Here is a 24,969-nt window from a genome sequence, read left to right on the forward strand (position 1 = left end):
ACCCTCTCTCCAGTATGGCCAGGAAGCACCTATTCAGTCCCATTCATTCCGTCAGCATTCCCAGAACCTTAGGGATCTTAAGGAATGGGAGGTGAGAGAGCAGTAGTCATGGGGGGGGGGGGGTTCTCTACAGGCCCCTTAACTCAGACAACAGAGGGAGATAGTGAGGCAGGAAAGCCCAGGGACTAGAGAAAAGCCCAGGATTTCGACTAGGAGGGCGAGTGTCTGTAAGTACGGCTCTTAGAAACTGCCAGGGAGAAAAGGGGGGAGAGCCTTCAAGATGGAAGAAATGAGGAGGAATTTGAATGCGCATCGCCTCTCACCTGGCGTCGAGCCCCCAAGAAAAAGCCCTGAAGTCCAAAGCCTCGACCGGCCAGCAGAGGAGGCAAAGGACGCGGGGTGATGCGCTGGAGGGAGCCCACAGACACCAGCGCGATGCTGTCCCGGGGGAAGCCCGTTTTCCTCTCCCCAAAGTAGAGCATCCTCCGAGCATCCTCAGCCCAACCTGGGGTAGAGGGTTTGCTTCCCGATCCAAACTGGAGCGGCCGCATCCTGACCCCATTATGTGGCCTTAAAAGTTGCCCGGAGACTTGGCGCTGGAAAGGGCACCTGGCAGGGGCGGCTGCCGAGAGGGCGTCAGGTTTCCTGGGAACAAAGGGGCTCGGGAAGGGGCGACCAGCCGATCAGGTCCCTTGGGGGCTCCTCCCTAAGGAGACGTGGGTCGCCACGTCCTCCGGGTCTGGGGGCGTCCAGGGGAGGCGGAAAGCGGGCAAAATGCGCCGCTATTGCTCTGGGATTCCGCCGCCGGGTTTGCAGCCTCCGATCCTCCCGCGCTCTCCGCGCCCCTCTCCAGCTGGGGAGCAACCCGCTGGAGACAATAGGAGACCGAGATCCCAAGCCCCTACCAGCCCCGGAGGACCCCCGTCGTCCCCCCTCCCCCCGCGCACCAGCATCCGTCTGAGGATGCCCCGATGGCGGCTCTGCCGTGGCGGGCGCCCCTTCCCTCCAGCCTGCCGGGACCCCGCACCCCAGGGCCACCTCGCCCTCCGCACAGCGGTCATTACCTTTCATCCAGTCCACTACTTGACTCGGAGACCATTTGCTCACCGGTTCCATGATCAGAGCCATAGGCACGGGGTCGGTCCCGCGTGGGGTGCGGAGCTCAGACACAAAACGAACTCAGCGTCCGAGCTGCCTGCAGGTGGGGTCCGTCGCCGGCCGCCGCCTCGCTGGGCGGGCAGCTCGGAGAAAGCGGCTTTTGTGTGTAGGGTCTCGAGGCTGCAGCGTCTCAGCACTCGGCGGGCAGCAGCGCTGGGAGCGGCGACCGGGAGGAAAACGCGCCGGGGTCGCCGCGCCTCCTGCTCCCTGCCTAGGCTGCGGCTGCTCCGCCACTCGGTCCGGGTCTCCGTCCCTCCGGGCTTCAGTTCATGGCCCGCACCGCCGAGGGTCCGATGCTCCGGGAAGGAGCCGCCGCCGCCGCCACTGCCACCGCACGCCCGCAGCCAACTTGCCCGCTCGCCTCGCGCGCGGGAGTGAAGCCCCAGCACGAAGAGCTGCCCGGCGGAAATGACGAGGGGCCTCCTGCCACCCAAAATATCTCTCTGCAGCCCTCGGGTGCGGGACGCGCGCGCCACGAGCCCCCCGCCCGCTCGGCCCCGCGGTCCCGCCCCCGGCGCGTGCGCGTGCGCGCGCCTGCACGAGGCCAGAGCCGGGTCCGCCTGTCAGTCAGGCAGGTGCGGGCGGCTCGCAGCCTCTGTTCCCGCCCCGCGAGCCGGCCCGGGACAGAGGAGCGCGAGGAGCGCGTGCGCGGCGGCGGTGGCGCGAGCCTGAGCCCGCGGCGGTCAGTCAGTCAGGTGCTGGTGGCCGGAGCCCCGCCCCCCGAGGGCCTCGAAGCCGACGCGACGGCGGCGGGACGGCCGCCCACCAGTTGCTGAGGCTGCTGAGGAGGTACCTGCGGCCCCGCCGCCGAGGGGTGGGGGACACAGCGGAGCCCGTCGCAGCTGGAACCCGGCTTTCCTCGCTGCCGCCCCCCCCCCCCCCCCCCCCGCTGAGTGGGCTCCAGAGGTGGTTCCCGGGCCCCGCGCGCCTTCGGAGACGGAGGCGCGGAACGCCGGGGACCTGGCCCGGGCTCCCCAGCCGAAAGCGCAGCGGTGCCGAGGCAGGAGGGCCGGGGCGCCGGCCGGGAGCTGCTGGCGCGGTCTGGCGGCACCCACAGGTCGGGCCCACGTGCCTTCTGAAGGGCTCTGTGTGGGGTTTTTGGCCAAGTCCTCCAAAGCTGAGAGTGCCCAGTACCTACTTCAGAGGATACCCTTTTGTTTTCAGATATTCTCACGTAAGAACTGAAGGGGAACACTGGGATTTAAAATGAGTGGCAACAAATTGTAAACAAAGTGATCCTTCAAAACTTAGGCACTTCACTTACACAGGCCACTTTATAGCCCTGAGTAAAAGTCAGTTCGCCTCACGAGCCTTCACTTTAAACCACAAGTAATTAATCCTAGAAAGTACAGATGCAAACTCTCTACCACCACATAGATATTTTCTCTTTGTCATTCGTAAATAGCTCCGTTCAATAAACAGAAACTCATTAAAAAAACCCTCATTTTATTTATATAACCATTTCAATAATGTCGATAGGTCTGCCTGTTCCTGTAGTAACCCATCTTCTCATGCGATGCAATAGCTGCCACTTTTTTCAACTGACGGGAGCTGACATCCCCCACCCCACCCCACCTCACCCCCATACGGAGAACTGAAACCACGGTAAACTATTTTGATGTTTTCAAGCTAGTGATAGAAACCAAGTAAAACTTAAGATGGTCTGTCGGTAGACATGTTTATTTTTGTAATAACCCGGGAAACTTTGGAAAGAAACTTAGATTATCCAGACAAGCCTATGTGCAGAGGATACAGGCCTAGCACCTTTCATAATCTAGATTATGGTTGTGATTTGAAATTATTTCTTGGGCTAACCACGTATGGAAGGTATTTTGGAGTGCTTACATTCCAACTGAGTCTCAAATGTTGCATCAATATTTCTAGAGGAGATCATTTCCAGCATTAGTAACTTTTAGAGTAGTTCCGTGTTCAGAAACAATGGGATGGATGCATTGCGAATCAGACGTTACAGTCATAGAGAGATGTTAAAAGTAATTTTATGAAAATAACAGTTCTGATAATAATAATAATGAACATTGAGCACTGTGCTAAGTCATTTACACATGTCCGCAAAAACAGTTCTATCATTAGCCACATTTTACAGTTGAGAAAACCTTGGTTATCACAGTCAGTTCCTATCCCTAGAGTCCATTACAAATAGTTCAATAAATGTTGAATAAGTTAATGAATAAGGCTTAAAGGGGTTAAATAATTTGTCTGGGGTCATGACACACAATTATAATACCAAGTTAAGGTGATTCCAGAATATGAGCTTTTAAAACTAACAAGCGTTGTATCAGTGTCACAAAAAGAACAGTACTTTGGAAGGGGAAGGCCCATTGCGTCTTATCAGGAAGTTAACTACAAAGGAGTCTGAGAGTTGCTAGGAATGTTCCTGACCAGTACCTAACCAGCAATGTAGGAAGTGAACAAATTTGGCTGAAACACCAAACTGCATATCCTGACTGGGCTTGCATGACAAGCAACCAGACTATTCATCATTCTGCGAGCAAGTTTAAAGAGAGCTGTTTGCATAATGAATGGAGTATCAATCAGAACAAATGCCACAGACCAGAATGCAGTAAAAATGAAAGATGTATTTCATGGAAAGACCAGTGCCAAGGAAGATGGGGGAAAAACCCATAGAAATGATTTTGAGGAATACTCTACATCAGAATTAAGTTGTACATGTTCACCTCCTATTTATGTTACAGTAAGAAATTTATTTAATCTAGTCACCTGAGATAACTATAAAAAATTCTAAGATCTAAATACCAGCCAAAATGTGGGTGTGGAGTTATACTATCATAGAATTCAACAAGGCCTTAGGTATTTGTAGTAAGCCCTTCTCCTTGAGGTTTCCCTTGCAAAACATTAAAAAATTTTGTCTTTGGTTTTGACAGTGTAATTGGCATTAATTATTTTAGTTTGTTCAGAACATAACTGGGTTTTCACTCTAATATTCTTGATTTGGAGAGAAGAAATGTGAAAGGATTAAATCATCATTGCTTTCACACTTTTATTCTCAACTCCAAATGACTCAGCTAAATCTTTCCTGCATTTTTCTTTCCATAACTTTTCAAATAAACTAGCTCTTATATTATTTTGCCTATTATTCAAAATGTTAATGTCTTGCCCCATTTTTGTAAGTGTAGTATAATGTGATCATATACAAACTTTGGCAGCTTAATTTTGCCCCATATTGCCCCATTTTTGTAAGTGTAGTATAGTGTGATTAGAGGCAAACTTCAGCAGCTTAGTTTTGCCTTCTCTTAATACACAATACAATTTCCAAGATTAGGAGAAAATACTATCACAAAATACATATCATAAAAATACACTGTAATACATATAAAAATACATATCATAAAATACACATCAACACATAACATACTAAATGACATGATGTCACACATACTTCAACAGTCTAGATATAAAGGCCAAACTGATTCTTTGGAAGATGACTTGGATTGTTTTTGGAAGCAGAGGAGAAATATTAAGTTAATTAAATTAATTGGAGACCTATAACTTGTGAGCTGTTTGCAACCATATAAAAATAAATCACTTAAAATAATCTTTTAATTCAATTGTTATAGTTTTGTCTTTTTTATTCTCCCTCTAGATTTCAATATAAAATTAAAGTCTCTTGACCAAAGTATTTCTGATTAAGATTTTATAGTATACATAATGAGTCTAAGTACTTCAGATATGGAATTTACAAAGGTCCTCTGACTAGAATCTAGGTGCTCAATGGATCTGACTCTTAGGGATTGGCTCAGATAGGGAGGAGCCTTCCACTGGAAGAAGGACCTTTAAGCCTTTGTCTCTTTGGGGCCAAAGACAGGAGTACATACTGTGAATGTTTCTCCTGAAGCTACAAGCTGAATATCTCTAACCTTCACATTTTCCAACGTAGTTTATTTTATAGGGGCCTTAATCTTCATTTCCTATTTCTTCTGCTAAGAAGCTTGCTCTGCATCAGACCTCAGACTTGCCATGAAAGATATATTTTAATGTTTTTTTAATTATATAACATTTAGACAAAATGTCTTGCAGAGTTCTGGTGATTTTCCCAGTTTGCTTAGATGGTGTTTTTTGCTCTAGCTGTCTGTTTAATTTTTAGTTTTCTTGCTTTTTTAAATGAGTAACATTTTATCATAAATTATTTTTCTTTTATCTTTCATGTTTGAATGATTAGTGAGAAGTGACAACATGGAATAGCTATGAGGGTAGTCAATGTCCTAAAATAGAGGAAAGGATAGGAGCCGTCTTTTTTTTTTTTTTTTTTTTTTTTTTTTTACTTAGTTTTGTCCAGACCTTTCCTATAATTTTAAAAGCAGGTGTTCTATGATGGACAAGTTGTATACCTTGTTCAGAAACATTAGCTAGGCAATTCTGATAAGACTAGTACTGATAAAACACAAGTTATTCTCAAGAACAATATGTAAAACCTGCTTCATAGAAAGCTTAGCAAAATTTCTGGAAAAATGTTTTTATTTTCTTGCAGTGTAACTCAACTAACAGCTATGGATAAAAGAAATGAATAGAGAACCAAAGCCTCTGATGTAACCAGTGACCAGATAGCAATCTGTCTATGCCTCCAATAGTTAGAGAAGCAAGTAGGAAGAGACCTTTAACTATAAATGGGCCTTCAGTGTGCTGCTGTGGGCCAAAACTCACTTTAGATTATCAAGGAAAAGTACCCAGAGACCATAATTAAATTAATAGAATCCTTTCTTTGCTCTTCTGCCTCTAGGGTAAACTGTATTAAATCAAGTCATGTCCTTTCCAGACCAAGATTCACAGCAATCATTTCTGGGTGAAGAGAAATTGGATCAAGTCGAGGTTATTCCAATAAGGTTTTTAAGGGCTTTTTCCAGGAATTATCTACTGTATTAATCACAGTCTAATAAAAATCCCAGATCCCATCTAGATTAGGAAACCTCATTTTCTTAACACATTGAAGCCCCAGCCCATCAGGGAATTTTCTGGTGCACTTAGTAGCCATCAATGAAGAACACATAAACTTATTATTCAACAAACATGTTTTGAATACTACCAATGAGCTAGCCCAAGTTGTATCATTTGATCAGAAAAATTAGCTTGATGTTGTGGCTACAGAGATGACCAGGGTGCTCATAGACTGGTAGGGGAGACAAACATTCACTGTTAGTTTAATGGGACAATGTGTTAAATGCAATGACAGATGTGTTCAGGACCATGCTCAGAGAAGTACCTGGCAGCTGGGGAAAGACTATATAGAGAGGAAAATGCCTGTTCTAGGTTTTAAAGGATGACAGCCAAGGAATAATGTAGACAAGAACTTATAGGCAGAAGGACAGTGTGAACAAAGCTACAGAGTACTATGTAGAGGTACCTGGATGGCTGGAGTTGAAAAGCAAAGCAAGAGCTGACTAGAAATGAGGAAGGAGGAGTGGGCAAGAGCCAGCTCAGAGGAGAAAAAAATCAAACTAAAAGACAAAAAAGATAGGAGCCATTGAAGAGTTTTATGAAATGAAATGACTTGGTCATATTTACATATGTTTTATATTGACTGGCAGCCATTTGAGAGGGACAAGATGAAAAGGGTGTCAGTTTGGAGGATGTGGCAATAGACCAGTAAAGAGATGACTTGGATCAGAAATAGAACAGTAAAGGTGGGGATGGAGAAAATGAATGTATTTAATAAATGCAGGAGCGGGCAAAAGTAGGTTAATAATGACAAATAATACAGTAATAAAAAACAGCACATGAATAAAATCTTGGTTTTGTGTACTCACAACTGTAAATCTTCTTTTGCCCACCCCTGTACTCAGGAGAACTTGGTGACTGATTAGATATAAAAGGTTAGGAAAAGAGCAATATCAAGAATAATTCCCAGGGGTGGAGAAACAAGATGGCGGCATAGGAACAGCTGCACCCGCCGCATCTCCCAACCACATCAAAATTACAACTAAAATACAGAACCACCATCACTCAGAAACCCCTGAAATCTGGATGCACAGAAGCCCCACAACGAGGGAACTGAAGAAGCACTGAGAGCGGTAGGAGGGGGAGACGCGGGCGGGTCGGGGCTGAATCCCGGAGACGCAGCCGGGCCCACACCTGGTGCCCCGGGGAAACCCGGGAGGGGATCTCGGTGGTGGGGGTTTCCCAGAGGAGGGAGGGGTCCCAGCCCCACAGCAGGCCCCAGCCCAGGGCTCCAGGGCCGGGAAGAGATGTCCCCACAACTCCGGGGACTGTGGCTGAGGGTTGCAGAGGCCGCGGGAGCCCCAGCAGCTCCTCTCAAGGGCCCGGCGCGGACTCACTCGGACGCTCCCTCTGAGCCCAGCGCCGGGCAGCAGCCTGAAGGGACCTGGGACACTCGGGGAGGAACTAACCTGCCTGAGATCCGGGCGAGAGGCGGAGGGCGGCTTCCTCCCGGGCAGAAGGGCTGGCGGAGGCCATGGCTCCTGTGGCGAGTCCTCCCCGCACAGCCGGCAGGCAGGCGCCATATTGGAATCACCAGCACCTGACTCACACCCTTGGCCCCGCCCCGTGATTCCCGGAGGCCCCGCCCCTCCCCACCTGCAGCTCATCCAGGCCCTTTCCAGGGGCTTTTCTGTGCAAGTGGCCTCTCGAGCCTCATGCTTAGGACTTTTCCTAAAATCTCTCAGACAAGCAGCAGCTGCCCCATGCGGCTTGATAGGTGGCCCCAGGCCTGGCACTAGCGGCAGCTGCACTGGCTCATAGCTTGGCCTCTCCTGGGCACCTCCAACCCCAGCACAAGGAGCAGCCAACTACGGTTTGCTGTGTAGCTCATGCTGGGTGGCCCTGGGCAAGGCACTGGCACAGGCTGACTTTGCACCTCCCGGGAGGCCCCAGAGACAGTGCACCTGGGGGTCAGACTTGACCACACTGGATTACAACCCTACCACAGCCACGAGTGACACTCAAGGGGTGCACTTGGTGAACACCAAAGCCCCACTGAAGTAAATCCTGCTCCATAGGGGTGTCTCCAGCACAGCAGCTCTTTGGCTGTAGCTGCAGCTGGTCCTCACAGCTGATTGGTCTGGTGGTCAATTCTTCCCAGGGATGCTAACAGCAACCAAGGCTCAACTACAACAGGACAGTGCACATAGCCCACACAGGGGAGCACCTAGAAGGCCCAGCTCAGGTGACTGGGGAGGCTGAGCTACTGGACCCTATAGGACACCTACTACACAAAGCCACTCTACCAATTCCAGGAGACATAGCAGCTCTACCTCATACATAGAAACAAACACCTGGAGGCAGCAAAAATGGGGAGGCAAAAAAACATGTCACAAAGGAAAGAACAGAAGAAATCTCTAGAAGAGGAACTAAATGAAATAGATCCAAGCAAGCTAACAGATACAGAGTTCGGAATTTTGTTTAAAAGGATGCTCAATCATATTAGTAAGAGTATTACAAAAACAACTGAGACCATCGATGACCTAATAAAATACCTATCAGAAATGAAGGCTACATGAACTGAAATGAAGAATAATTTACAGGGAATCTAGAGTAGAGGATGCTGAGAATCAAATCAGCAATTTAAGATCAAAAGAAAAAAGAATCCAGAAATATAAAGATAGTGTAAGTAGCCTCTGGGACAACTTCAAGAGACCCAACTTTTGTATTATTGGGGTGCCAGAAGGGGAAGAAAGAGACCAAGAAATTGAAAACCTATTTGAAAAAATAAAAAATAATGACAGAAAACTTCCCCTATCTGGGGAAAGAAATAGACTTACAAGTCCATGAAGCACAGAGAGTCCCAAACAAGAGGGACCCAAAGAGGTCCACAGCAGGACACAGCATAATTAAAATGCCAAAGGTTAAAGACAAAGAGAGAATCTTAAAAGCAGCGAGAGAAAAGCAGTTAGTTCCCTATAAGGAACCATCCATACGACTGTCAGCTGATTTCTCAACAGAAACCTTGCAGGCCAGAAGGGAGTGGCAAGAAATATTCAAAGTGATGAAAAACATGGAACTACAACCAAGATTGCTCTACCCAGCAAAACTATCATTTAGAATTGAAGGTCAGATAAAGAGCTTCTCAGACAAGAAAAAGCTAAAAGAGTTCATCACCACCAGACCAGCACTACAGGAAATGTTGAAGGGTCTTCTTTAAGAAAAAGCTAATGAATAAAAGAATCTGATGAACTAAATAGATCCAGAGACATTGACCCATGTAACAGACGATCGTATTTCAGAGGAAGGAGGGAAGGGGAGTGGAGGGTGGGAAGAAATTAACCAAAGAAGTTATACGCATATGTGCATAACCCGTGGACACAGTCAATAATGGGGTGAAGGCCTGGGGAGGGGGTGCGAGCTGGGTGGACGGGGTCAATGAAGGGAAATATGGGACACCTGTAATACTTTCAACAATAAAGATAAATTTAAAAAATAAAAAAGAATAATAAAAAAGAATAATTCCCAGGATTCTAGCTTGTTGAATGGGTAAATTATTTCATCTCCATCCAAAATAAAATATAGAAGGAGCAGATTTGGAAGAGGGAAGTGATCTGAGACATTAGTTCTGTTTTAGACATTGTAAACGTGAGACCTATGGAATAGCTGAGAAGGGATTTGTAGTAGGCAGTTTCTGCATTCATATATAGGAATGTGAAGCTCAGTGCGGGCTGAAGATATGGAATTGAGAGTCACTACTAAAACAAGAATGTGAATGAGAGAAGAGTGTGAGACGCTCATGAAGAAAGACTGTAGAAAAGAAAGAGAAAATAAGTAAATTATAGGAAGAACCAAGAGAATGTAGTGTCTTTGTAGCCCAGTGATAAAAAGAATTTCAGGTAGGAAGGAGTGGGAAATTCTGTTAAGTGCAAAAATGATCTTGTTCCACTAAGAACTGAAAGAAAAATCTGGTGGTTTTGTCAGTTTTTATATCCTTCATGGCCTTATTAAGACCTGTGTAAGAACCGGACTCAGAATATGGAGCTTTGATATAGAGGGCATTAACTTTTTCACAAGTTGATTTTCCTTCTATCCTTCCTCACAGCTCACCTGTGTATATATCTTATTCAGATGGCTCCACAATGAATGATAATGATTCTCCAATTTACCGCTACTGCTTGCATAATCTTCTGATGCAATCCCAGACACTAATGATGATTCCTACTCATGTTATTATACTTTCACCACTTACAAAATGATGGCACCTTTTAAACTAGGCTGGCTTTAAAATCCTCCCCTCCTCATCAGATTGTGGAACAGCTTTGCCCTGGCACTCTCATAATCTTGCACATCTCTATGTAGGCCATGTGAGCAAGGCTTACATGTCTTGGCAAAATGCCCTGTGATCATTTCTGGAACATGGCAAGACAGTCTTGTGAGGACATATCCCACGTCCATTTCTCATTTGCCACCCTTATTCTAGTGAGCCATGGGACTTTCCACCTCACTCCAGCTTCAAGTATAGCTTCAGACTATAGAACTGTTCAGCTGTAGTTTAGAGTTGTTTCCTCAATAAGAGTGACCCATCACTTGTATCATTCATCATCTGGCCCCTCTGATGTGATATCATCCTATGAGACTAGGGATGTGGGAGTTGGCACCATGCTAATCTTGCATTGTTGTCTTTGTAAATAATAAACTTACTAAATCCATTTGGGTTTTTTTTCGCCTTATTGGTTGAATCTATGGAAATGTGATAAGCCAAGCTAGCAGCTGCCACCATGCTGTTGCTTAGGTACTACTTGACCACTTGGCATTGATCTGATCTAGAAAGTCCATAAATACTCTCAAAAAAAGTGAGCTCTGCTGAACCTCTGCCTGGATACACTGGGCCAGTCCAGCTCTGGCCTAGTAAATCATTATCAGCGGTGGCAATAGAAACTTAATTTTAAAATTAAGACGACTTTGTTTACCCTAATTATTGGGGCTCCCTAAGAGAACCCCATAATTAATAAAAAGCACAACCCTCTGTTAATGTTGCAGAACAAAAACAAAACCTGGAGCTAAACTCTTTCTTTTGAGCTTTAACATTTATTTACAAAACACCTAGATTTTGGGAATTCCCTTTCATTTTCATCTGAATACTTACCAGTCTTACTTGGTAGTGGCAAATATGAACTGGCAAAATTGGTGCTAGATATGTTAAAAGGTCCTGTTTTTAAGTTAACTGGTACATCTCTATAGATCAAAAATTATAAATGTAAGAACACTTAAGGTAGGAGACAAATTATTTAATCCTTGGCTAATAATAATAGAGGAATAAAGATGGGCAGCGGGAAAGGAAGATTGCTTTCTTTCTCCATAGATTTTGTCTTTCTTTCTCAAATGGGTCTTATTGACTTCTAGGATGCTCATACCAAGTGGAACAAGTCAGTTATTCCCACTGACCAGGAACTGTATCCCGAAAGAGAGAGAGACAAGTTTGCCACTGCTTTTTGACATTTTCTTGATTTTGAAAAGAAACTTAGTTATTTTGATGATCTAAGTGAAAAAATATTTTGGTTTGTTTAGTTTCTCTTAGGAACAATTTCAAATACTTTGCAGTACAACGCAAGCTATCATTTATTGATGTTTCAACATGAGCATCTGCTTTGTACAGGTCCTATGCTAAACACTATAGATAAAAAAAAATGAGTAAAACATGGTTGCTATCCTCAACTCCTGTACACAAAACAAAGCATACAAATAGATATTCTTCACATAATGTAGCAAGCAAAATGACAGAGATATACAAAAGTATTTTGTGTGCATTTCACAATATGGAAATATGAATGCATAGCAAATAAATAAGTAAGCATCTTTCTATAATCTTTCTAGATTATAAGGTGTCAATGTAATTTGTATATTATATAATGTTTTGTCTCCATTAATTTATTCAACAGACATTAATTAAATGGTTATCATGTAGAGGGGACCATGGATAAATTAGTGAATATAATGGGTGTAGCCCCTCACCCTATGGAGCTTATAATCTGTTGGGAAATATCATACACACACACACACACACACACAAGTAAGTAAGTGGCTTAAATATATATATATATATATATATATATATATATATATATATATATATATTCAAATCATGAAAAGTACTGGTGTAAAATGTACAAAGTATAGTGATAGAGAACAACTGGGGTGAGGGAGAGAGGAAACTTCTTAATGTGATAAGAGACAATTTCTTTGAATAGGTGACTTTTAGGCACAGTCTTGAGATATAAGAAGACTACAGGCACAAAAAGATTAGAAATAGCCCATTCAAGAAAGAACCAAAAGCATGTGTGTGGTCTCTGGGGCAATAAATAATTTGAGGTAATTGAGGAACAAAAAGGGAATCAGTGTGGCTGAATCATAGTGAATGGGTAAGGGCATGAAGGAGGCTAGATAAATAGGCTGGAGCTAAAGAAAATGGGTCTTGTAAGTCCATCTGGTATCCAGCTTGGAGTGCATGATGAACCCAAAGAGATCTACAGCAAGGCACATCATAATGAAAATGGCAAAGGTTAAAGAGAGAGAGAATCTTAAAAGCAGCAAGAGAAAGAGTTACCTACAAGGGAACTCCAGTAAGGCTTCCAGCTGATTTCTCAACAAAAACACTTCAGGCCAGAAGGGGTTGGCATGAAGTATTCAAAGTGATGCAAAACAAGGTCCCAGAACCAAGATTACTCTACTCAGCAAGGCTATCATTTAAAATTGAAGGTAGAATAAAGAGATTCCCAGACAAAAAAAAAAAAAAAAAGCTAAAGGAGTTCATTATCACCAAACCAGTATTGCAAGAATTTAAGGGGCCTTCTTTAAGAAGAAAGAATAAAAGAAATATAGAGAGAGAGATACATAGATATGAAGAATAAACTGGCAATAACTAAGTACCTATCAATAACTTTAAATGTGAAAAGATTAAATGCTCCAATAAAAAGACGTAGGGAAGATGAATGGATAAGAAAACAGGACCCATACATATGCTGTCTACAAGGGACCTACCTCAGAACAAAAGATACACACAGACTGAAAGTGAAGGGATGGAAAAAATATTCCAGGCAAGTGGAAACGAATAAAAGCTGGGGTAGCAATACTTATATCAGACAAATAAACTTCAAAACAAAGGCCACAACAAGAGACAAAGAAGGACATTACATAATATTAAAGGGATCAATCCAACAACAGGTTATAACCCTTGAAAACATATGTGCACCCAACATAGGAACGCCTAAATATATAAAGAAAATCTTGGTGGACATTAAGGGAGACATTGGCAGCAATACAGTCATATTTGGGGATTTCAACACCCCACTAACATCAGTGGATGGATCTTTCAGACAGAAAATCAACAAGGCAACAACAACCTTAAACGACATAGTGGACCAGATGGATTGAATTGGTATTTACAGAACATTTAATCTGAAAGCAGGAGAATACACACTTTTTTCAAGTACATATGGAACATTCTCTAAGATAGACCACATGCTAGGACACAAGATAAGCCTTAATAAATTTAAGAAGTTTGAAATCATATCAGACATCTTCTCTGACTACAATTGTATAAAAGCAAAAATCAATTACAATGTAAAAAACTCAAAAACACTCAAGCACATTGAGGATTAAATAACATGTTCTTAAACAATGAATGGGTTAACAATGAGATCAAGGAAGAAGATAAAAGATACCTGGAGAAAAATGAAAATGAACACATAACAACCCCAAATCTACAGGACACAGTGAAAGCAGTCCTGAGAGGAAAATCCATAGAATTGCAGGCCTACCTCAAGAAGCAAGAAAAATCTCAAACAAGATCTGAAAACAGCCCAATTGCCCATCAGTAGATGAGTGGATAAAAAAGCTGTGGGACACTTACACAATGGAATACTACTTGGTAAGAAGGAGCTCTTACCTTTTGTGATAGCATGGATGTACCAGGACAATATTATGACAAGTGAAATAAGCCAGTCAGAGAAAGACAAATACCATATGATTTCACTTATATATGGAATCTAATTAACAAAATAATTTAGCAAACAAGATGGAAGCAGAGGCATAGATACATAGAGCAGACTGGTGGCTGTCAGGGGGTGGTTTGTGGTGCTGGTTGAAAAGAATGTAAAGGGATGAAGCAAAAAAATGTGTGTGTGTACATATATATATATATAGCACATGGACAAAGCCAACAGTATGGTGATAGCCAAGAGGGGAAGGGGGGTGGAAGGAAGTGGAAGAAGGCAAAGGAGGGTATAAATAGGGATGGAAAGAGACTTTACTTTGGGTGATGAGCATAGGATGCAAATGATGTTTTGTTGAGTTGGACACTTGAAACTGTATGGTTTTGTTAAACAGTGTCATCTCAATAAACTAAAGAAAGAAACATAAAATTTAAGAACACAAAAATACAGTAACTGAAATAAAAATTGAATATAGAGGCAAAATAGAAATGAAAGGACTGAGGAAAGAATCAGTGAACTGTTAGACAGAATAATAGAAATCACCAAATCTAAAAAACAAAGAGGAAATAGACTTTTAAAAAAAGAACAGAAACTCTGGGACCTGTGACACAAAAAGAAAAGATCTAACATACATGTCGTTGAAGTCCTGTAGGAGAAGACGAAGAAGGCAGGGCTGGAAAAGGACTCAAAGAAATAATGGTTAAAAACTCCCCAAATGTGGCAAAAGACACAAACCAACAGATTTAAGAAGCTGCATGAGCTTCAAATAGTATAAACAAATAAGTCCATACCAAGATATATCATGGTCAAATTTCTGAAAACTAAAGGCAAAGAAAAAAATCCCCAAAGCAGCCAGACAGAAACAACACCTTACCTTTAGGGAAAAAATCATTTAAGTGATAGCCATTTTCTCATTAGAAACCAGAGTTCAGAAGAATGTCAGCAAAATGGTGAACTAGGAAGCTACAAGTTTTTGTTCTCTAATGGAAACATTAAAAAAAAAACAAAACCCTAACAACAACCAGAAATTTACTTGCTAGAAAACCTATTTGGACCCTTACCTTATACAAGGCCTAACTCAAAATGGATCAATGACATAGGTGTAAGACCTAAAACTATACAACTTTTAGAAGAAAATACTGGAGACAATATCCATGACATTGAATTTGACAATGACTTCTTATACAGGGTGGAGCCAAAGTATGTTTACAGTTGTAAGTACGTGAAACACAGTTTATTCTTGTATTCCAAAAAGATATACAAATGGTCAAAAAGACATGAAAAAATGTTCACCCTCACTAATCATTAAGGAAATGTAAATGAAACCACAATGAGATACCACTTTACACTCATTGGGTGACCCCAACCTAGATTTACTTCTCTGTTTCTAGCCATTCCCAAGAACACTTTGTTTTATCTGCATGAGAAAACAAAGCCTTGTTTCTCTTGTTATCTCTTCAAGTACCTTTGTTACCCATAGACATCCTACTGAAATGTAATTTCCTCCCTGGATCCTTTCCCAAATCAGTCACCCTCCACTCCCACAGGTAGAATTAACTCTTTGGAAAAGATGTTTTGTCTTTGTTCCATTTTTATATGCAGTGGGTATACAATATACCTTTTGAGTTATACTAAGTAAATAGAAACAAATTCTGGGAATTTAAAAAAGAAACATTTCACATATTCACAGGGGAAAAAGTAAAAGAATTGTGCCTGTAATAAGAAAATATAAGGACAACCACATTATAAAAGGGACATTTGTGCCCAGCGTGGCTCAGTTGGTTGAACATAGTCCCATGCACCAGAAGGTCGCCCCTTTGATTCCTGGTCAGGGTACATGCCCGGGTTGTGGGCTAGATCCACAGTGGGGGCGGGGGGAGGGGAGTGGGGCTTGCAGGAGGCAGCAAATCAGTGTTTCTCTTTCACATCAATATTTCTCTCTCTCTCTCCCCCCCTCTCTCTTCCTCTCTCTCTGAAATCGATAAAAACATATTTTTAAAAAAGGGACATTTGTTAGTAGGAAATTACAGTCTGTCCCCCTGGCAATTCTAATGGAGCACATTTCATGACAACTCCTCCTCTCTCCCTGACTTCAGGAAGATTCACCATATGTCTTCTAAGTCAGAAATTTTATTTTTAGAACAATATATTATTTCTCGACTGAAGTAGCATGTATTTTCTAGTTAAAGGAGATATACTTTTCCCCATGTCATACAATTATAAGTTAACCCAGTTTTCATGGGATTTGGAATGTGATAGAAGAAATTAGTTGATAATGAGACTCCTGACAGCATTTTCTTGCTTCCCAAGCAGATAACTTTTTGCAAAAGTCCTGTATGAAGACATAATTGCCAAGTCTTTTTCCACTGGCATGTGGTTACTTTTAATAGTATACAAAAACAATCTTATTTTTTAATGGCACATTATGCCATTAAGAGATAGGGTGTATTTTTTAAAAATTCCTTTTGTTGAAAAACAAAATTCAACTCAGTAAATTTAAAGATCTTATTGGCTTTATTCAATGATTCATGAATCAGACAGCATCCTATCTAGTGGACAGAAGGGAACTCCGAAGAGCTGTACAAGTTGAAAGACTTTTAGAGACAGAAGAGGATGGAATAAGGAAGTTACATTAGCAAAGAGATGATTGTTTATGGCAAAATCCTTTATTTAGGGGACAGCAGGGGCCTATCAGGCAGTTTACCTTACTAGTGCTGACCGGAGAAATCCAGATTGACTGGTTTAAAATTCCATTCCTGGTGGAGGCTCAAACTGTAATTAAGTTAGGTATTAAACCTTGGTTTGGTGATTTGGAGCCTAGCACAAGTAACTCCATTTTGGGCCTGTTGTGTCCTTTTTAACAAACTGAATGTGTCCAGATTTTTAAAGTTATATTAAGGACTGATTGTTCTGATACAATGATTCTTATGGTACCAGATGTCCAGAAATTTGGAAGTAATGATTTGAGGCTTTCCATCTTTAGATATTAATTTGAATGTGTAAATTCAAAATGCAAATTTAAGAATGTTTTCAGTAGCAAACCTTAATTTTTATTGAATCAAGTATCCTCATTAAAATTATCTCATACAGCAGCTGCATAATTATATTATTACAATTTGTATGAAAATAATTCCATATAAAATTATAAGAAAAATCAGAAGTTTGCTAGAACATGTAACATTGCAAAGTGATATGATGAACTTAGAAAGAGAGCTAAATTAGGAGTGACAAGAGTTGGGCCTTCTGTCCAAACTTCAAGTTTAAGGCTCTGTAATATTGAGCAAGTCCTATAACCTCACTAACCCTCAGTATTGTCATCTGCAATATGGTGATGACCATATATTAGAATTGTCATGAGGCTCAAATGAGAAAGTGCATTCAAAATCACTGTAAAGTATACAAATGTAAGCTAATGTTATTCAAATTGCATAGAATTTATAGCATAGTCTTCTAAATATCCTCAAAATTTGTAACCCTTTTTTTCTTTTAGGAAAACTTTGATGGTCAAAATTCATTTGAAGCCATGTCTGCCCGGTAAGACTGATGCTCCAATTTGCTAATACTGTTTTTGGTTAATTAAAAAAAGTTATAAAATAGACATTTTTAAAACCATGCCACAAAATTACTGAAGGCAAGGTTCTAAAAGTTCCTTAAACGTTCTGAATTACATTAGCATCTCAAAAATGACTATTTTGAAGGCTTAACTGTAATTGATTATATTTATTTGGCTGTGTATTTTAAAAGAATATGTTTATCTGCATTTTAGTAATGTTTCCATATAAGTTTCTATGCTATTCTATCTTAAGTCTATATTTTTGATTTAAGATACTATTCTACAAAAGTTTAAAGTGGAGCAAAAAATAATTGAGTAAATTTATGTTTGTAAAATGAGACACATAAGATATTCAGTTATAGCATGCATTTTTTTCGATGTGGGTATAGAAATGTGAATAAAAGTTCAGCTTTTGTAAACTGTTCCTTTTGTCAGGATTATGAGTAAAGATTTTGGAAGGGGAAGGGAGGGGAGTGGGGAAGAAAATGTTTGAATTACTAAAGTACCAGTTCACTATCAACATATTTAAATGAGTACCTGCATAAAAAATTGGCTTAAAAAGTTAAACATTGGCTTTGTTCTCTATACATGAAAATAGACTTTCTGTGGACTGGACAAAAATAAACTGTGGTTGAAGGTTCACCGTCGCAACCTATAGTTCCTACAAGGCTTTGCCAGAATCTTCACATGACAGGATGAGGCAGAGGTCAAAAATTTATTGCATGTATTTATCTCACAAAAATATTGTGCTGTGCTTAGAAAATATACAACTTTACTTCCTTAACAGCACAACTTCTGGTATGTATAATCTCATAGAAAAAGAAAGACTGGTCACATGCAAAATTTATTCCTGAACAGAAAGATGGAGTTGCAGCCAAAGAAAGATAAGAAAGATCATGGAATTAACTAAATCTAACATTTAGTTTAAAAGTACTGTTCAGAAATTATATTAGGTACCTATTGGGATCTTGGTTTGGGGGAAGGGATATTGTTTTCCTATATGCAGTATGTTTCTCTTTTATCATAGCTTTTTAATATTGTATGGATAACCCAATTTTTCTTGGTATATTAGAACATAAATATGTGAAAATAGTAAGTCGTTCAGTCTCTTTCAAAAACTGTTAGTAAGAGAGATATTCTGTTAACATGCAATGTACTTGAGTTTTGATATGAAAAATATATTTGGACTCTGACAGGATCTTATAGAGGTTTGGGTTCAACAGCCATGTAAAAATGGAAAATCTTAATACTAATTTATCTGTTTTGATAAATCATAAAACAAGCCACCTAAAACAAACATTTATACAAAGATTTCCTGTATGCATTTGATAAAGATGGCCCCAGCTGATACCTGCCATTTGTACTATTGTGTTTTGCATTTACTTTGAATACCTCAAAGAATTAAATTATTTGCTAACACTTTAGTTGTGCTTCTTAGAAATTGGTTTCTCTAGATTTAATATACCTGCCATTATCACTATAAGGGAGGAAAAATAATTTTCCCTTTACCCTTCTGAGTTCTTAGTTGAGACACTTGTAATCAAAGATAGATTAATAAGAGAGGTGGCTTTAGAATTCAGTACTAAATATCATTTTAGTAGAGAAAAGGGAAGAGGTTGTTGGCCTCACAGGGAAAAATAAGTGATTTTTAGGAAAGATTAATGGGCCCTTAAAAGGATAAATCGGAGGTATGATACTTTGTGAAAAAGTTTGTCTGGATGTGGTGTGGATATCTAGTCTTCTCTCCTGTGATGAGTCAGTTTTCTCTAGTGGATGAAACTCCTGGGGAGGGAATATATGACAGTTGAGTTGCTTTTGGAGGATTTATCTTTAGGCAGATAAGGGGAGATCAGAGTAAACCTCTCCCTGCATGTTTAAAAGAGCCTTCAGTTCAAAATAATCAATATACCAAGGAACATATTTTGAGGTGGCAATTTTGCTACACTTCATCACTTTACATATTATTCTACAGTTAAGGCCTGGAAAAAAATATCTGAAGATTGGTAGAGAGAATCAAAAGTTCACGGTAAGTGGACCTTGTGTCAAACTTTTCCCATAAACTGGTTAGAAAAATATTCTCAAACAAGGAAATTTATGACAATTTGACTTTGATGCTCTGCTTTTATGACCCTTCTTTTTCTGAATGAGTGTAATCAGAACCTATATTTCGGAATTTGCCAATACTTAATGACTTCCTCAGACATAGACATCAGCTAAGCTCTACCTTCAAATGGTTTGGAAGGAGGACCAATGTCCTCTGTGGTACTTGGGATTGGAATGGGTTGATTTATCGGGTAGAAACACTTTTGATTTGTGATAGAATGAAGTGAGTAGATTCATATGCCTCAGATCTAAGTAACATATGTGTCCAAAACATTTTCCTGTTCAAGAGAACTGAGAGTTAGCGTATTGACACGTCAACATCTTGAGCAAAAAAAGGTTTGATTATTTCAAAAGAAAAACTTGTTGCCATAGCATCAGCATTCAAGAAAAATTTGTAACTACCTATAGAGATACATAGAACATTTTTCCAGAAAAAAAAAGCAAAATCATTAAAGTAGAAGGCCAGCCTTTTAGAAAGTTGTTTACCACAATGAAACCAAATACAAGGGATCATTGAAACAGAAGAAATCACCCTGCAATCTGCTCCTCCCTCAGTATTCATCATATATAGTCTTTTTAGAAGGTGTTTGTACACATATAATCATAGTGAAAATGTTCATGAGAGTTGACCCAAATTTTCAATTCAGTATAAAGGTGTTGGAGAAGTGAAGAATGTAGTTTTCTTATGAGTACATATGTCTCAGGCTGCAAAAACTCAGTTGTGATAGCAATATGGGTTGCTGGAGCAGAAGAAAGACATTAGTGGAAAAAAATCTGTGAATTTTGGATGAAGTTTGTAGTTTAGTTAATAACAGTGTACTAATGTTAATTTCCTATTCTTGATAATCAAACTATGGTTATGTAAAATGTTGACTTTAGAGAAGCAGGGTGAGGGATAAGGGATACAAAGGAACATTCTGTACTGCTTTTGCAATTTTTCTGTAAATTTAACAGGTGCATGAAGAGAAGCTTTGCTTTTTATACAAATAACTGTAATTTCTAACTCAAGTGCTCAGAAAACTTTATCTAGTGACATGAAAACTATGTTTACCTCAGAAAGTTTTATTTTGTCACAACCCGGTAAAGTTGGTCACCTTTGTGATTTTTCTTAAGGAAATCCACAGGTTTTGCCTTCTCCCCCTCCCTGAGGTAGATATATAGACTGTTTAAAATTTTCCATAATATGGGCATATCTACTTGTTATATTTGATTTGATTATGTCCTAAACTGTCATCTCCTGTAACATAACTCCTATCTAATCCTTGGGCCTATCTTCTGCATACTGACATCTGCTAAAATCAAACTATATACCTTACTGGATCCCTGGATGTATATTCCTCTAGTTTGGTCTTTAGTATCACCTGTGGATCTCTTGCAGCCTCATTATTTCTCTTCTTAGCTACTATCTAACTCTCCATGCTGTCCCACTTGTAAATTCAGAGGGTTTTCTCTAGCCCTCTCCAATACAGGCAAACAATAGCTATTAGACTCTTAATGGTTTGGAGGACTTTTCTTAAAGGTTTGCCATCTCCTTGGTCTTCACCCAGGTTTCTTTATACTCTTTCAAGTACTCAGAGTAGGATTCTATTTAGCACCTGGAGGGAAGGACACAACCCTCCTCTCCAACTAAACCTTGTTTTCTCTCATCAAGTTTTTTTCCCTGCCTTGCCCTACATATCTAAGGCTTTCATTTATCATGGGGGAGGAGAAAACTTATTTAGCCAGTACACTTTCAAAGTATTTTAGTCTTATATATAGATCTTGATGTTTTTATTGAATTACAATTTAAATACAGCTAAACACTCTGTGTGTACTGTTCAGTTTTGACAAATGCATAGACTTGTGTAACCCATACCATACTAAGACCCAAAACGTTCACATCACCACATTAAGTTCCTTTTGTACCATCTCAGTGAATATCCCCCATGATAACCATGATCTAATTTCCATCATCATAGGTTACTAGTTTTGTTCATTTTAGAATTTTATGTAAATAAAATTATGTAGTATGTATTTTTTGTGTCTTGCTTCTTTCACTCAGTATAATGTTTTGAGATTCATGCATATTGAGGCATGGATCTGTAATTGATTCCTTTTTGTTTCTGAAAAATCCCTGAAAAATATATATTAGGAATCAAGTTTTTATATGTTGTGTTTAATTTTAGTTACTTAATTCATGGGTTTAAAGGCACATATTTGTGTTTTAGTTTTACTCTATGTACTTAGCTGATCAATTTTGGTTTGTTTGTGGTATCTAATTTATATCCAAGAATGAAATTCTTTTCTGTAATTTTGTGCATAAAAGAAATTAGGATTTTTTTTTTTTTTAAATACATCTTTATTGATTTCAGGGAGAGGAAGAGAGAGGGAGAGAGAGATAAAAACATCAATGATGAGAGAGTCGTCATTGATCAGCTACCTCCTACACACCCCCAACTGGGGATCTAGCCCCCAACACTGAGCATATGCCCTGACCGGGAATCGAACCCCAATCTCCTGGATCCTAGGTCAATGCTCAACCACTGAGCGACGCCTGGCTGGGCAGGATGGACTTTTTTTGATGGTTCAACATGTGACCATTGTCTAGGAACCAATTAAAGGTTGATTGTTGACTGTCATAATTTTTATATATTTCTGAAACATTGAGAAATAAAGAAGGCTTTAAGAAGTTGTCAGATAAGATACAGAGAAACAGCATATTGATGACAGCTGAAACAAAATATTGGGAGCCACTTGGCTGAGCAGCTGTTCTTATAATAATATATTGCACATATAAGTATTAAAATGGTTACCAGTAAAGTTGTACATACTTTTGTTTGGGAGGACTCCAGCTTCACTGGAAAATGTATCTACCTTCACTAGATTCATCAGCATCGTCTAGACATCAATTTTATATATATCCTAATAACATCAAATATTAAAGCCTTTAGTCCTCATTTGAGGTTCTTTACAAAAGTGGTGAATTTTCAAATTCATTTTTAAATTTAAAAAATTGGTGGTCAATAGATTGCCTTTCCTCCTTCATAGAAAAAATAGTTCAGCCCATCATGAGCAGTTTTTCTAAATGTCCATCCTAACCCTATCAGTAGGTTAAAGGTCAAAACACATATTATCCTCCATACAGGAAAAGAATTTGGTAAAATTAAATATTTAATCCCTTTAAAAACAACTCTAGTAAGGTACAAACAGAAAATGTCTTCTTAAAATAACTTTTTGGGAGAATTCTCATTCTAGAAAGATGTAGTAGCCTGATTCCTTCCAGGTCCTCCTTCTTACAACTAAAAAATCCTGGACATAACAAAACAATCATAGAGAGACTATGAAAGGTAGACTGAAGAAGGCCTTCAGTCTAGTTACCTTGCGACTTGAGGGAAGACACAGTGGTGAGGTCCCGGGGTTTACCTGTTGCCTTCCATATATCCTGGGCAGTGCATGGCAGAAGCCTCCAACCCAGAATTGCCAACGGGCAGACAAAAAAAAAGTTCCACAAAAAGCTAGTTTTTACGCTCTAGCCAAAGGACCAGGAAAAAGTGGTCTAAGAACAAAAAAAAAACCCAACAAACCCCTTTTTCGCAATACCCATTCTATACCAGACAAACAGCAAGGGGAAAAAGCACAGCTCATCTGCCGTGGTTTCTGTGGTATTCCACTTGGCGCAAGTAAATGTCACTCTGATTTTTCCACTAGGTGGTGTCAGCAGGCTGAGTGGGGATCAAGCAGGCAGCACTTATCTGATTCTCCTGTAGAGGTAGTAATGATTGGACCAAGTGGGCAGCTGATGTTCTCCATCTCCTTCCTGGTGGAAGCAGGTAGTGCTCTGATTCCCCTACCTGGGTACTGTTGGTGGGGCTGAATAGGGAGAGGAACTATCATTTGGATCTGGCAGAGTAGGTAGTGCTCACATACCTCAACAGGTGGACTACCTGGTAAAGTAAAGAAGATTAAATAGGTTCCACAGTCTCATAATACAATTTCCAAAATGTCAAGGATATAATAAAAAATCACTCATCCCAGCAAGAACCAGGAAAATCAACCATGAATGAGAAGAAAATTAATGTATATCAGCATCAAAAGGAATTAGATATTGGAATCATCTGATAACATTTTAAAAACAGATATAAAATTTTATGATAAGCAATTATGAATTCTTCTGAAATATTGCAAATCTCACCAAAGATAAAGAGGCTATAATAATAATAATAAAAAAAGGAAATGATAGAAGTAAAAATACAATAATGAAAATGAAAAACTCAGTGGCTCAATAGTAGAGAAAGTAAAAATAGAATAAGTCAACTAGACTACAGATTAGTAGAATTTACCCAATCAGAACATCAAAGAAAAGTAGATTTAAAAAAATTGAAGAGAGTCCCAGGGACCTATGGGACAACAGTGAAGAGAACATTTTTATCATCAGAGTTACAAAAGGAGAGGAGAGTGGACTGAAATAGAGTCATGTGCTGTGTAATATTTTGGTTAACAACAGGCAGTATATCTGACAGTGGTCCCATAAAATTGTAACAGACCTTAAAATTTCTATCACCTAGTGACACTTTAGCCATTGTAACAGTTTTGTACATTACTCATGTGTTTGTGGTGATAGGCATAAACAAACCTACTATGCTCCCCGTCATATAAAAGAATACTACATACAATTATTTACAGTACCTAATATTTGAAAGTGAAAATAAATGACTATGTTACTGATTTATGTATATAAAAGTAAATACTATACTTTTAACTATTATTTTATAGTGTACTCTTTGTATTTATATTTAAAAAGTTTGCTGTGAAACACTATGTTGTCTTATGCTGGCAGCAGCCTCATACTTATTGTGTTTACTACATCTCTTGATTGCATGATTTTCTCTTGTGCTTGATTTAATCTCATTTTTTTTTTGTACTCTAACATGCTGCACAGGCTTGTAGTCTAGGATTAATAGACTATACTGCATAGCCTAGGTGTATAGTATGCTATAACATCTAGGTTTGTATGTGTACACTCTATGATGTTTGCATAAAAACAAAATTGCCTAATGATGCATTTCTTAGAATGCATCCTTGTCATTAAGTGGCACATGACTATTATTCCAAGGAATAATGGCTGAAATAATCCCAATTTTGCAAAAGAAATGCATCTACATATTCAAGCAGATGAGCAAGTCACAAATTCAAAAAATCCAAAGAAGTCCATGCCATGCCACATAATTAAACTTCTGAAAACTACAGACAAAGAAAAAAAATCTTGAAAGA

At 39.9% G+C, this 24,969-nt stretch overlaps 1 protein-coding gene and 1 long non-coding RNA gene across 5 annotated transcripts in view; one reads left to right on the forward strand and one right to left on the reverse strand.

Annotated features, from left to right (window-relative positions):
* CNKSR2 (connector enhancer of kinase suppressor of Ras 2) overlaps positions 1-1,464 on the reverse strand; it is a 236,875-nt gene extending 235,411 nt beyond the window's left edge. For all 4 annotated transcript variants that reach the window (XM_087829499.1, XM_087829498.1, XM_087829497.1 and 1 more), the window contains exon 1: positions 1,065-1,464. In XM_087829499.1, coding sequence (XP_087685625.1) covers positions 1,065-1,128 — 64 coding nt within the window. In that variant the 5' untranslated portion in view covers positions 1,129-1,464. The remainder of the gene's footprint in view (positions 1-1,064) is intronic.
* Positions 1,465-1,922: 458 nt separating this feature from the next.
* Positions 1,923-24,969, forward strand: part of LOC148090631 (uncharacterized) — a 440,954-nt gene continuing 417,907 nt past the window's right edge. The window contains exons 1-2 of the long non-coding RNA XR_015713686.1: positions 1,923-1,947; positions 17,554-17,597. This is a non-coding gene — a long non-coding RNA (uncharacterized LOC148090631). The remainder of the gene's footprint in view (positions 1,948-17,553; positions 17,598-24,969) is intronic.

The sequence above is a fragment of the Miniopterus natalensis genome, chromosome X (assembly GCF_054644295.1).
Source record: "Miniopterus natalensis isolate mMinNat1 chromosome X, mMinNat1.hap1, whole genome shotgun sequence".
Taxonomy (NCBI): Eukaryota; Metazoa; Chordata; class Mammalia; order Chiroptera; family Miniopteridae; genus Miniopterus; species Miniopterus natalensis.